We start from the raw sequence: 14,703 nt of genomic DNA, 5'->3' as shown, positions 1-14,703 counted from the left end.
AGCGAAACCTTTTCTATTTTATTGTTTGCTCCTTTTGAAGTAATGAGAACAGAACATAGCACAAAACAGACCAGGCAGCACAATTATTTCTGAGGCATAACCTTTTTCTTGTAATCATTTACACCATTGTTGTTTATAATTTGCACCTTAACCTAAAGCACTTTGTATCTTCTCTTTTTCCCAACTTTAACCATTTAAGTAATCACAAATTCATCAAGATGAAGAGAAGTAGTTAAAACAATATCTCTTTCTCTTCCACTCAGAAAGAATTTGAAAATGTTACAGTGATAGTTTTTGAAGAGAGAATATCACTTCACTGCTGATACCCACTGCAGGACAAAGATTATTTTTATTAATTTATCATTTATTTGTAGATTTGTAATTATCAAAATGTTGTAGTTACACCTTTTTTTTATTATTATTTTTTTTTTTAAAGGAAGCTGTTTATACTAATTACACTAGAAAAATTAAACCTTTGTAAGCTCCTGGATCTGTCCCTTCTCTCTCCCATTTCTCATTCTTAATTACTTGTACCTTGTCCCTTCTGAAAATTTCTAGGTTGATGGCAAAAGTGGTTCTAATATCGCATATCCTCAAGCCATATGAGTGTTATCTCCTTTTTTTTCTATAGCTTGATTTTCCATATGTTCTCCTAGTGCCCTGGGTCATGACCACATGTCAAATGTGATGTCCTATGGTTGGTACGGATGACAAAAATTTTCTGTCCTCAGTTTCCGGATCATGTCATACCCTTCCCCACTCTTTGTTCCTTAGAACCTTTCTTTGGATTTTCCCAGTAGCCGTCTTCGGCAGATCCTGAACATATTCCACCTGAAAGGCAAAAATGCTCACTTTTAGCCAAATACATTCTAATTAATCTCCCAGGTGCAGGGAAAGACACACCTTTATTATTATGGCTGGTGTAAAAAGATGGGAAGCTGCACAGCTTGGGGCTGGGACATTCCTTACTACACATTTTAGCTGACTGCACGGGCAGTACTTGCAGGGACAAGTACCACAATCCTGATGAGATGAGTGCTTCAGCTGACAGGACAGAGACTTATTGGTCTCTTTCCTGGTTGTAAGGGATGGATTAAAACCCCTCTGATGCCAGTAGGAACCTCCCTTTTGCTTTGGCTGAATCTGAACAAAGCCCAAGGGCGGAACTGATAAGAGCTGAACGCCTTGCCCATCTGAGTTGCTGTGAAAACCCTAGTACTTCATGAAAGGAAGACTAGACCCTATAAAGGTAAGTTACATTACTATTTCCTCCCTTTGGGTCCTTTCTAGCACAAACAGTGAACGCAAGGCTACCGTTGCAACAGATTCTGTAATTTACTTTTATTTTATTTCACTATGGTAGGAGTGTTTGTCAGAATACAGTTGAAAAGAAGCCAAGGCAGGACAAAAATGTTCAAGTTTTCATACAGTTAGAAGACCTATCTTTTTTTGTGATGTACCTACCTTCCTCGGATATTTGTAAGGTGCAGTCACCTTCTTGACATGTTGCTGAAGCTCATGAGTTAATTTTTCTGGATCGTGTGATACAAAAGCAGGAGCTAAAACAACGAAGGCTTTGACTACCTGTACCACAAAAGTTAAGGGACTCCATTAACTTCCAGAAGTGGGAATAAAGGGATACATTTGTTGCCAAAACTGAGTATCAAAATTAAAAATGCAAAAATTTGACGTTTTTCTTTAATTTCCCTTTTCACTGGCTGTTTATTAAGAATGTAATGTTATGAAGGATATATTCTGCAGCACAGGATTTTTTGTTATTTTCCCACTTATTTTCTTCTTAACTTTATACACTGCTAAACTTTCGAAAAGTTGTAGAACAGAAAAAAAGACAACTGAAAATCTCACCCCAGTGCTCAAAGAAATGTTGCAAAGTTGAAAAATATAAAGAGAAATTAAACACTCTGGATATCATTGCCACCATGTGCTTAGTGAGAAAAAGAGAAATAATTAGAATTCTCTTTCTTAGACAAAAAACGCCACAGTAAATCAGAGGAGCCAAACTTTTTTTCCACATCAAACCTTGCAAACAGCAAAAGAATTCTGAAATTCTAAGATCTGTCAAGGTATGGTTTTAAAATTTTTTTAACCCATTTAATTTAAAAAATCTGCAACATATTTAATTCCAAGAAAGCCTAGTGCACATACGGAACTTGATGCTTAGAATGAAATCCATTTCTTTTTATATATTTTTTGGTTTTTTTACCTCTCCTCGAACTGGATCAGGACTGCTGACAACAGCTGACTCTGAGACTGCAGGGTGTTGTATTAATGCACTTTCAACTTCAAATGGGCCAATACGATACCTAGGGGAAAATGCAGGTATGACAGCCATAGCAAGGCAGCCATTCAATTGTCTTTCCAGATTGAATTTTAACAGGCAAATGAACAAATCTAAAAGCAACTGACTTACCCAGAAGAATTAATTATATCATCAGCTCTTCCAACAAACCAGACATATCCTTCTTCATCCATAATCCCTCTGTCCCCAGTGACATAAAAATTTCCACATACAGAGGCAGCAGTTTTCTCTGGATTATCCTGACAACGATCAGACATTTCAAAAATGTATCTGATTATTAGTGAAATGTAATGCATTTACTTTGTAGTAGTGCTAAATATGATCAAGACAATTTTTAAAGTTGTTCTCAAAATGAGTATGTTCAATTTTATGCCTTCAATTAAAAAAACCCCAGAGCTGCTTTAATTAGCAGTTTTGTGTATATTCATGAGGTGGAAAAAAGCACTTGAGTATATATAGATCCATATTCTAGGGAAAAAAAGCTGTGCTCTATCAAAATGTCCATCCATCACAGAAAATTACTAAAATGTTTAACTCTCTTCAGAAAGACAATTTATCATTGCAGGGGGTTGCCACAATAACCCCCTGTCAATGTAAACTTTTAACCCCTAATCTTCAAGGCCAAAACACAAATGAGATGACCTACAGGAAAAACTTTACTATCTACATTGATCTATTGGGTCTAGATTATTCAAGAAAAACTCTTTGACAACAGAAGACATAATGAAAAATTGAAGTAGAAGTACTGAACCAAAAGAAGTTTTTTATCAAATAGTGAGCAATTATTCTGTGCAAGTTGTTGTTTGAGGATGCTACAAATACCTTAATATTATGGGGTTCAGAAGAAGGTTAAACACATAGATAGGTTCCTCAAAGCTTATTCAACATGTCCAAATGCACTGGAGAATCTATCTGCCCGATTCTAGTGTTTCTTAAGTATGTGCTACAACTCAGCACCACCACAGACGGAATACTAGCTTAGATGGACCTTTGACCTGAACTGAAATAGCCATTCTTCCAGCAAAGTTTTAAAGCCTGTTCTGCTTTCAGTGGGTAGAGCATTCCCATTTGAATAGTAATGTTAGATTATGTACACCACTGCCACAAAACCATATGATCATCTACACTTGAGGGTTTTGTGCTCTAGCTTGTCTTTGTGCTGTTGATCTGGTGCGCATCATCTGTGTGACAGGCAACTGTACAAAGGTGTCTCTGACAACAGAGATACGTGCGTGCTGGAAAGCGTACGTTTTAAAGATTTAAAAGATCAATCTGTGGATACCTCTGACAGTGGTATGAGGGAGTAAGATACTTGTGTTCTTTGGAAAGCCTCACTGAGCTTCTGACATATTAGAGTAGCCTTTATGAGCCTCCTTTGTGAACACTTAACCAAGAACAGGAGTGGAATGGAAGGGAAAGGAGTGATGCACTGAACATGAAGCCTAAGCCAGCTGCCAGGGACAGGTCTGGAACAAGGTAAGCCCTGGTTCATGTTGCATCTTGAAGCTATACTCTGCCAGTCAATCTGTTCCTGGAATATCAGAACAATGTACTGATCAGGCTCAAAGCCCTCAACTAACCTAGTGATACCTTGTGAAGATCCTGGATGAAATTCTGCTCCTTGAATAAGCCAGCAGAACTTTGCCCTGGGTCTCTCTTGAGCTTCTCAGCAGGCACAGAGAGACCAATTCAGACTTACCACATACTCAGAGAACAGACAGAACGGTCGCTTCGGTTGAACTCGGACAGCAATGTTGCCTTCCACTCCCGCAGGCAGAATAGCCCCATGGTCATCTATGATCTGCAGAAAGGATGTACTGTTATTGCTTTGATTAGCTCAGTGAAGTATCTGTTATAGCACAGTGCAGGACAGAGAAGGAACATAGAGAGCATTCCCTTACTCTTGTACCCACAACTGCAGCTGAGCTCAGATGTGACATATCAACATACCTGCACATCATACGGGGGAACGGCTTTTCCCAAAGAGCCAGGTTTAATTTCCATTCCTTTCATATTGGCACATATTGTCACCTGTATAATGGATTATTTTTTTTTTTAAATTTGTGCAACATCTTGTAGACTTTATTATTGTTTGCATTAGGCATGACACCTCTTCATGACTCTGTTGTGACAAGGACTGAATCAGGACTAAAGCACTGTGGTTCTCAAGCACATCGGAGAGGGGTTGAGAGGCATTTCAGGTCAGCCCTGTGGAATGAGGTTGCCTGTGCTCAGTCTGAGCCAGTTGTTTCTTCTGCAAACATTTGAATTTGCAAGACAGCAGATGTGAAATGATTACAGATCTTATTTCAATAACGGGACAATTAATTTGGGACCATATCAAGTGTAAGAGGAGAGAATGCCTGAAATCTGACTCTTAATAGTTTCGTTAACATTCACTTACAGAGAAGTCTGCGATGTGAACTGATTTAATATTTTTCATTAAAACCTTGGACAGACCAAACGGATACCCAGAGCAAATTATTTTTTTTAATTTTGCCTTTTAAGTAAAGATGATGAAGGGATCTACTACAGGTTATTTGATCTGAGGTAATCTCTGGTGTGTTTTTTGTTGTGGGGCTGAAGTCTGTAGACATAGTGTTTCCTTTAAACGTTAAAATATGAAGCTAGTTGATTTTGGAACTGTATAATCATAATTATATATAGCCTCCTTTTTTAAAAGTTAATTTAAATGATTCTCACCTTTTCTATTGATTTATCAAGCACATTGTGCCTCTGGTATTGTTATCTTTGAAAGGGCATAATGCAAGAATTAATGCAAACATACTGTTTCAGTCTGGCCATAACCTTCCCAGATATTCAGCCCCGTCTGGACTTTCCACTTCGCCATCACTTCAGGATTAAGTGGTTCCCCTCCAGATAGACAGTGTTTCAGACTCATGAATTTGTAGCTTGAGAGGAATAGCAAATGAAATATTTTTCTTAATTCCTGAAAAGAGCAGTGAATGGCCTTAACTGAACAGCCTCCCTCAACTTTTGAAGTAAGCATGCCTGAAACTTCACAAGTTGCTTTGGCAATTACAATAATCATCCTGTTACACAGTCCTGGGTTGGACTCCTAGATTGCTCGTGTTACTATTGAGGATAACGTGGCTTCTCTCTGTGTCACTGGATGTAGGTTTCTGGAAAAAGAGTGAGCAAAGGTGTTTTTTTGGAAGAGCTGACAAGAAGGAGAAATCTGAACAAGAACATCAGATGTTTGTGGAAAGCTCACTTATGTGCCAACATCCAAGATCAAATAAAACACCAAGAATTTTCTAGAGCAAAAGGAAGGCTGAATATGAACACAGAGTCTGCGCTCTCTGCTAAACCAGGAATAACTTTTGTCAGGATGAAAGACCTATGTGAGAGGAATAAGTATCTTACTGAAGATGTGAAAACTCCTTACAAATCACACTGACTACTCATAAGCCAAGTATTTAGAGTGTAACAAACTGGTAGGAACAGCTACCAAATAACTCTCAGCATGTGAAAGTCTTCTAACTGCTCACATCATTCTCATGTATATGGGAACAACTCCACAGTACTCCAGTAATTCCCTGATCCAGTGCTGTCTGAAACCTTGACTTAAATTTGTGAACCGTATTCAGAGGAAGTGACAACTTAAAAAAAAAAAAAATCTCATTTGTTTTGTCTCTGCTGTCTTTTCAGAGACCCATTCCTGAAGCCTGAATGGCCTAAGGTGTTATTCTCATATTTCAGAACATAGCTTTCTTTTCGAAGAGCAAATTTTGCTAATTAAATTTCCTTTAATTGAAAAAAATTAAGCAACATAAGGAACTAAGCAGTCAGAGCTGTCACAGCATTACATCCCAGCCTCTCTCTGCTAACCCTGCAACAGACAGATGTGCAGTACCTGCTCAAATCATGTTGGACCAGCATGCGGTAGGCAGTGGGAGCTGTGCAAAAGGCAGTGATGGGGTATCTTGAGAGAGTCTAGAAAAACAGAATTTTATTTTGTTGAAAATAAAATGTAATGGGGAGACTGACTCTGTAAATGTGCATGTGATTAACACAACTTATGTGCTCAACTGTCTGCCAGATGAAAACCATAAAAATGCAAATTACATTCAACACAGAGAATGACTATGGATTAGTGACTATGAATCCTGACCTCAGAGCTGTAACAGTCAGTGCTACTGCTGTAGAAAATATAGTACTTTCTGTCCAACAAAAATCACTCGTGTAAATGAATGACCACTGAGAGTAGTACCTCCAATTAAGACTGTTTTCTGGTTTCCAAGGTAACCGTGTCCCACGCTCAAGACTAAGTGACAATAGTGATCTAGACCAAAGCTTTTCCAATTTTATTCTTGGGAAAGTCTGGGTCTCCTCTCCACACAAGAGGCCAATGTTGAGGAGAACAGGCCAGCTGACTGGTTTTGCAAAATGGAAGAGAGGAGGAATAGGCATTCTGACAACTCATTGAAAATTCAGGATAACGGGGCCCTGATTCAGGTCTGTGCCATACTCTGATTACTGGCCCATGCTCACCCTGAGCCCAAAGTAGCTGGGAGTCTGTAATTTAGGCTAAATACGGGATGAGACAGCAGTGATCCTGAACTCTTTTTATTCTGCATCTGTCAGCACATCTCCTCAACACTGTAGCCATGTCACGTGGCCTAACCAGGAAGGAAAACACTTGTTCCTCTAGCTTACTGGGCACCAAAGGGAAGGATGATTGCTTGGGATGTGGGAAGTACTATCCCTGCTGCTACAAGGTACCCATGCAGGGGAGCCCAGATTGTTTGCTTCATTTATGCAAAACGGAAATAAAACTCACAGTATAAAATGATATGCTTACCTCTGCAATAACTGCTGGTTTGAACTGTGGCATATTGTGTACAAAGACACATGATCCACAGATCCATGGTGCAAAAACACTGCTCCAAGCTGCTTTCACCCAGCCAGTATCGGAGGTATTCCACATTATATCTGAAGGAGTCAAGTTCATCCAGTACCTGATAATAAAGCAGAGATGAAAACAATGCTTCATAGAGTGTGAGAGACTGAGGCACAGGTCTCAGCATCATTAAAGGAAAGGGTAGGAGGCTTCCATTAGAGATGTAGCATCAGTAAGTGGGTCTCTTTAGAAAGTTAAACAATCTCTTATTTCCCTTCACTCCACCCTGTTTAACACTTCCAGTGTTTGCTTTTCTCCCGAACAGTGCAAAACATCCTTGGCTTGAGTTTCAGAATCTGGATCTAGATCAAAAGCAGGTCATTTGGAGTAGGCTTTTCCCACCTTGTGGATTAGAGACATCAGCTGAATCACATCTTATTTCTCTAGGAAACTAACCAATTGCCTCTGTGGACTCTATGCCACCAACTTCCAACTCAGGGAAATGTATCCTTTGATCTTCATGAAATTTCTCACTCCTTGGGAAGCATAAATAAAAGATGTACACTGAAAGCAAATCAGTACCAAGCCACAGATTCAAACTGAACTCTAACTTTATAAGGTATAATGCTATGGTCCAGGGTTGCTTTGGTTCTCAAGGAAGGTTTATATAATACTAAGGCACTTGACTTTATCTGGTTTTGCTATAAGGATGCTATCCTTATTGCTAGTCTGCAATCAGCCCCCTGAGCAACAGAACACTGTGTTTCATGATCTCAGCCAAGTCCTCAGGATTTTAATAACGAGGATTTCACCATGAGAGGGGAAAGGTGAGGAGGAAGCAAGATCCTACACTCATGAAACGCCTACATTTGCTGGAGCTGTTACAGTCACATTTTCAATTTAATTGCGATCATGTCACTTATTCAGGACACTGGGAGCGACTGCAAGGTATACCTGCCACTGGTTGCAAATCCGATGCCGTAACTGCTGTGGGACTGCACCACCATTTTTGGAGAGCCTGTACTTCCACTAGTAAAGTAGATCAGCATTGGGTCTTCACTCCTTGTCTTGACACATTTATGGTCAGCAGATGTCACCCTTCAGAAGAAACAGTGTATGACAGTTACTGTACATAGTTTTTCACAAAGGAAGCAGTATTTTTTAAGGTTTAGGAGACAAACAGGAAAATGGCCCCAAATTATGACCTCACTAGATAGTTGCATCAGATACCACATTTTGTTAGCCATGAGTGTGCTCTGTATGCCACTTTCAAGATGTAAGCACCTACAGTAGATTCCAGTCATTTTGTCTACCACTATTTTGCAAGAGCACTCAAGGTTCTTATATGGAACAGCAGGTAGATGCAAAACCAACTTCTGCCTCAACACATACCGTCTCCCAGTCTGAAGTCAATGGGGGCCACATTCAGGCTATTATGACTTCGACACGTATTATACCATTTATTTTCAAGAGACTGATGAATAATTCTTATTGTCTGTGCTACAAAGATAGTCAAGAGAAGAAATCACTGATGCCACGTTAGCTGAGCACCAAGAGCTGGCAGTGTCTATCTTCTCAAGGAATTCAAGAGGCATTAGGCTGGGCTGTAGAAGGAAAAGCACAGAACAACTGCAAGATTAGTACTTCCTGTGCTTGTCTTTTGATCACAGTAGAAGCAGACAGCTTTTAAAAGCTGGCAGGCTGCTAAGTAAGGAGAAGCTGAAAGACCTGAATACAGCTCCTAAAAAGTGTTTTGGAGGAATTTGTACTTAATGCAGTGATTACAGTGAGCTGGCAGAGGGATGCAAAAATGTAACTCATTTGTATTTTAGAAATTAATCCCAAGACTCAGCAATGTCCCCTGACTGACACGGCATCCTTCACCTCATAGGGATGATGGTAATACTGCTTGATACTCACAACAAAAGTTCTTTGAGGTTCAGCCACCCATCTCTCCTCCCTTTGGCTACAATTAGTTTGCTTTTCAGAAACTGACAGTCAGGCATGACAGATTCCACTGCAGGTGCCAGTGTATCGTTGGTAATAATGCACTTGGCCTTTGAAGCCTGGAGTCGGTATAAGAGGTCTTTGGCTGTTAATTGGGATGTTCCTGGAATAAAGACAATTCCTGGAAAAAAGCAACAAGCAATTTAGAAAAATCAACCATTCGTCTTTATTATGTTCACAGGACATGACCCAAGCTGTAGAAAAGCTGAGCTACTTGCCAAGAACTTATTCTTTGAGAAACACAAGTCAAGTTTAACTCATGTTTGAAGGCAGAGCTTGGGTGGATTTGTGGCCTAGGAACGGCCTGGGATCATCTGGTTCTGAATGACCTCCAAACCCTGCAACACTGATGTTGAGTTTTGTGTCATCCATATTAAAGGTATCTAGATGATGAGTAAGATCTAGAGTATTTTTGAGCACTTTCTTCATGGTTTGTAACTCAGGAAGGAAGTGCTGAGATTATCACCCCCTTAATTAAGTACATGAATAAAGCCAGCATTTGGATTATATTTATATTTTGAATAAAGCCATTATTTATTTCAATAAGGAATGAATGCCTCTGATATGGGATAAATAGATTGAGGTCAGGTAGTTTAAATACATTGCTCAGTCAACAAATTCCTCAAGCTTGGATTTATTTTGTAATGTGAACAAACATAAGTGTGGATACTGAATACAATGTGACTAAAATCATATCTCTAGAGAGGGAAAAAAAAATCAATTTAGAGCATTTCTATACCTCATTTTTTCCAAGGATTTCAACAGACTTGACCTACAGACCAATTTCAGTCTTCTTGAACCTTCAGAGGTGTCTACAAAATTTTACAATTGGGAAACTGAGGCACTGAGATACTGAATGATGTTCCCACACTTAAGTCCAGAAAATCCTGGATATGATAAAATTGGATTCCTTGAGTCTTAACTCTATTTACAACCTGCAAGAATCACAGAGTTTAAAAGTGGGACAAAAAAAACTTGATCATGTCCCTGTTGATGTGCTGAATCATGGTGTTTAGCTGTCTAAAAATGCAATAGGTCAAATTCTTCCTAAGAATTTGCAAAACTGTAACAGCAGATAAAAAAAATATTGTATTGAATTATTAACCAGTCTAGTCATGTAACTAACTGCATTAAAACTGGCCACACTGATAATGTATCTGGTCAAATCTGGCCTTAGACTGTAACCTTTCAACTTCACTGGCTTCAACTGAGGATGCCGTTCAACTGGACCATGTCTGTTCAGCACCTAGTACAATGTTGCTTTGGTTCCTGTGTGGGTGCTGCCATGCTCCTTCTATGCAAAAGCTGAATTGTACAGGGTACAGCATCGTATTCCTGCTTATGTTTTTCTCAAATTAATTCAACTTTTTTTTTTTTTTTTTGTATCTTCTATTTATTTTCTTTCTACAGTCAAGAGATCATGAAGGTCACTCACCTGTTCGCATACAGGCTACATTCAGTAGCCACCATTCAGGAATACGAGGCAGAACTGCTATAATTCTGTCTCCTCTCTGCAAACCACATGCCTCAGAAAGTATATTAGCTGCTTTCCTAGACAGAAATCCCAACTCTTCAAAGCTCCACTTCACCTCCTCTCCCTCATCATTTACCCACCAAAAAGCTGGATTTGCTGGTCGTCTTCCATCCTAGAATGCAACAGAAGATACTAAAATAAGACGACAAACCATAAAAAGTTTAATTTCAGTCTAAAATAATTCCAGACCAAGCAAATCATCCCTGGCAACTAGTCTCTTAAAGTGATAGCTATATTTCTGACAAAGAAAATAAAATAGTGCATTCTACTCTGCAACTAATACTATCCAGTATTCATCAGGAAAATTATTTGTATCATCTGAGATTTGTTCCAATAACTACGAAGTAAAAGAAAAATACTACCTTTTCCAGTCGCAACCACTCATCTAAGACATCGCTTGCGAAGTTGAAATATTCCGGCAGTTCCTTTTTACACTGGTTTATAGAGTCATAATATGAAATAATCTGTGATGTAAGAAGCCTGTTGCATCTATGGAAAAATCTGCAAGGAGGCCTGAGAATCCGCAAACACTGAGGTATCCATGATTTAATAACTGTTCTCATGATAAACAATGTCTTATCAGACAGTGGGGAAAAAAAAATCAGACGGATGCCTACAGGAATCAGTCATCTGAAATGAAAGAAAATATATTTTAAAATCGACAGGTATTGGATGCCGTCTAGTTTGTAATGTTGGATAAATTAATGCAAACCAGCTTGAATAAATAGGTTGTTTGTGCTCCTCCTTGTTTCCCCCATTATTTTATGTGATTCTTAATATATGTTCTTCCTTTTCTGGCAAAGAAATTGTGCACTGTTTTTTCATTATAAACTTTGTCCTCTGCTTTTTCAGTTGATGAACGAATCTCATACCTCTAAATTTTCACTTGCCAGTCCTTTTCTAAATATCTGTCTCTTGATTCCTGTAAATTTTATATTTTACTTTGCCTGCTTACGGAAATAAAATGCCACGAGTGTTTTGAGGACCCTGTAATTATGCTATGTCTTAAATATACACTAGATGGCGATTGACACTGAACTTACGCACCAACAAAAGTGATGAATCTCTGACTTATTTCATTGTGAGTTCGATTTTCACTGGGGGCATGGAATAAACACAGAATAAACACCAGACCAGCAAAGGTGAAATGCCAAAGACTTCTATTTGCTTTGCACTTCAGCTGAAGTGTGTAACTTTGAAAAAGTTACATGTAAAACAAATTTGCAAAGAAAATTCCAGCACTTCCAGTTTCTCCTAGTCTTTCCTATACAACATACAGGTATATGTAGCAGAGACAGAATGGATGATACTGCAGTTATTTAAAGCCCAGCCTTGGAAGTCAAGAAAACTGGATCTTTACTCATAGATGCAGAACCTTCTGATAAACTTGTGTAATCAAGTCCTTAAGAATCAGCCCTACACATTAAATCTAAAGGAATCTTTCCCTCAATTCAATGGTGCCTGTTGTGGTAAGGCATTAGCAGTTTTTTTCCATCTGCTAAGCCACAGGAGTGCGGCGCTCAGATCACAGCTAACCCTTGCAGGAGGTTAACCTTCGCGGGAAAGAAAGCACAAACACCAATATGGTGGATGCTATCTGTTTGATTTATTAACTGCGCAATTGCTTTATATACCCCTTTCTGTACATTGCGAGATCTTTAGTTCCCTGTTCTTTCCATGCATCACGAGATCTTTTCATGTGCCTCTGTTTTTCCCGTACATCGCGAGATCTTCCAAGCGCCTCCCCCTACAGGTGCCAGATTTGCTTTTAAACCTTTGAGTTACAACCTTCTTATTTAATAGCCAACAGCACACACCTATCTCACAGGCATACTACACAGCTACTTTCACTTTGCATTATGTATTGCAAGTGTAAGATGTAGTGACAGCTTAAACTGTTCAATGCAATAAATAACAGTAACTGACATCACTCATCGAAATGCAGAGGTGCTCACATGTGAGGCATGTGTCAATGGCTCTCGATCACATGATTTCCAGGGTGTAACAAAGGAAAAGGCCCAAGAATTGTATTTATCCTGCATCCTAAATTTCCTGTTGACTGGCCTGTGACCTCTGCCGAAGGCAGATTTTCCATAGCTCTCAAACTGTAAAGCACACAATGAAAGAACCACAACTAGTTAGCACCACTGAAGAAATGTTCAGAAATGTGACAATCTCCTGTATGCCTAAAAGAAAACATTGTACTTTACCAATTTTCTACTCAGTTCTGCTAAATCCCACTCCTTTCCTCACTGCAAATCTGTCCTGGTGGGACTGACTGCTGTATGATCCTCCTCTTAACTGCAGTTTCCTTCCAGGCCATAAGAGGTTAGAAGCCCTTTCCAACATGGTGGATTTCCAGGATGGATTTGAGTTGACTGCTATTGGTTTCAGTGGCAGACAGAGGAAAACCAGCTCTTTAAGCAAATGGTTCTGTCATGCTACCTGTGCTCTGGGAGCCTTAGGCTGCGTTCTGAGCTTAGAACATGGCCTGTTCTGTTAGTTTTTCCCTGTACTTCTAAAAGATGCATTTTAACCATCCTAGGATGTTATTTGAAAGACATCTTTGGAAAAGAACCTGTTATGAAGATAAAAAGACCACAAAGTCAAACAGGAGACTCTTATCTGCTCTTTTTTTTTTTTTTTTCCCTTCAGTACCTGATTGCTGCATCTGTATTTACATGTGATCTTATCTTTTGAGCAGCCAGAATACGCAGCTCCCTCTGAATTCAATAGGCACCCTGTAAGAGTGCTAATAGAACATATCTCAAGGTGCATTACAACCCAAAGCCTTTGAGACTGACAGGGAAGAGTTCACTTGAAACCCAGCCTCACTCACATCAGGCATCACAACAACCTAAATTGAAGCAGTAAGCCACCCAAGATCCTTCACCCCCAAGAAAATGTAGGTAACCACATCAACCATCATTATGAACACTTGTTCCTTTTAGCAGTACACTCCTGATGCCAGATTTTTCATCTTTTAGTCTAAGGGCATGAAGGAGCGAAGCAGCACTTACTGCTCCTCAAGAGAAAGGAAATTATCCTTGGAGGGACCCACCTGTCCTCAAGTCAGGTCTGTCCTTGTCTGTGCCAGCAAAACAACCACCAGAATACCTGCTCCCCTCTAGAGAGGCTACAGCTTTGGGTGTGCAGTTCATAAATTTCAGCATAGTTTAGGGGTCAAAGATGATTCTACTACAATTACAAACTGGCAGATATTTACAGAAATAACCACTGCTCAGTACATGGTGTCTTCTTAATCTTTTTGTAAGATATTTCTTAAAATGTTTGGAAAAGACTAGGTAGGGAGGCCTCGTAGTTCACAGACACAGTTGGTAGATATCCTAAGGATGAAGAAGTCATTTGGTCCCTTCAGTTTACTGTACAGATAATAGCTGCATGAAATTGTGCTACCACTGAAAACCAATGGCAAAATCTTCTCGTTTAACACACAAAGTAGTAACTTACTTGAGATAAGTAAGACACTTGGCACTTAAGCAGAGATGGGAGCCTCACAGACAAGGCACTGAAGAAACACAGACATTAAAATTACATATGCAAAGCAATGAGTTTTTCCCATTCAGCATGATCTGAATCAGATCTGTAAGTAGCTCCAGAATACAACTGACAACCAAATACTAAGCAGAGGAGCAGCCCTCAATACTGCCCCTGGTACCTCACTGTTTTGTCTGCAGCTCTACTGGTGCTTTTGCAAGCAAACGCTTGCTGATGTGTTCCTCACCCTCTCACCAGGGTTCTGATTATTTACTGAAACAGTAAACCCACCTTCCCCACAGACATCTTTTTTTCCAAATGCGGCTAAAGATGGGGAAGTAATTAACTATATTAATCTTCCAGTGGAAATGTGCAGTCGGCTCCACTGGTGGTAGACTCCGTTATCAACCTTATCAGCGTCTTGGTTTGGCTGATACAACAGCAGCCATTTGAGCAGCAAACCCTGCTGCGTAGTGCTCC

The 14,703-nt window shown here is 39.5% G+C and overlaps 1 protein-coding gene across 2 annotated transcripts; it reads right to left on the bottom strand.

Moving 5' to 3' along the window:
• Positions 1-433: 433 nt before the first annotated feature.
• Positions 434-11,309, bottom strand: LOC113485623 (acyl-coenzyme A synthetase ACSM4, mitochondrial-like). 2 transcript variants are annotated; one of them, XM_026858903.1, is made up of 13 exons: positions 11,088-11,309; positions 10,627-10,837; positions 9,105-9,312; positions 8,139-8,282; positions 7,146-7,302; positions 6,198-6,277; positions 5,109-5,232; positions 4,271-4,351; positions 4,020-4,121; positions 2,432-2,559; positions 2,225-2,324; positions 1,465-1,584; positions 434-831 (listed from the first exon to the last, which is right to left on the bottom strand). In XM_026858903.1, exons 1-13 carry the CDS (start codon positions 11,286-11,288, stop codon positions 745-747), a joined length of 1,743 nt encoding a protein of 580 aa, XP_026714704.1. In that variant the 5' UTR covers positions 11,289-11,309; the 3' UTR covers positions 434-744. The 2 variants fall into 2 exon arrangements, with proteins under 2 accessions (XP_026714704.1, XP_026714703.1); XM_026858902.1 differs by lacking the exons at positions 434-831; positions 1,465-1,584; positions 2,225-2,324; ... (4 more) ...; positions 6,198-6,277; positions 7,146-7,302 and having other exon boundaries at positions 8,246-8,282; positions 9,101-9,312.
• Between the last annotated feature and the right edge of the window lie 3,394 nt (positions 11,310-14,703).

This window comes from Athene cunicularia (genome assembly GCF_003259725.1).
Source record: "Athene cunicularia isolate RWA chromosome 14 unlocalized genomic scaffold, athCun1 chr14_part1, whole genome shotgun sequence".
Lineage (NCBI taxonomy): Eukaryota > Metazoa > Chordata > Aves > Strigiformes > Strigidae > Athene > Athene cunicularia.
Note: the sequence above shows the minus strand (reverse complement) of the source record. Positions and strands in the feature narration are given on the sequence as shown.

Coding starts and splice junctions, on each gene's coding strand:
- LOC113485623 (XM_026858903.1), bottom strand. CDS start 11,288: ATGAGAACAGTTATTAAATCATGGATACCTCAGTGTTTGCGGATTCTC. Junction 2,560..4,019: donor GTCTGTTCTCTGAGTATGTG/GTAAGTCTGAAT, acceptor GATCGTTGTCAG/GATAATCCAGAGAAAACTGC. Junction 1,585..2,224: donor CTGATCCAGTTCGAGGAGAG/GTAAAAAAACCA, acceptor TTTGTGGTACAG/GTAGTCAAAGCCTTCGTTGT.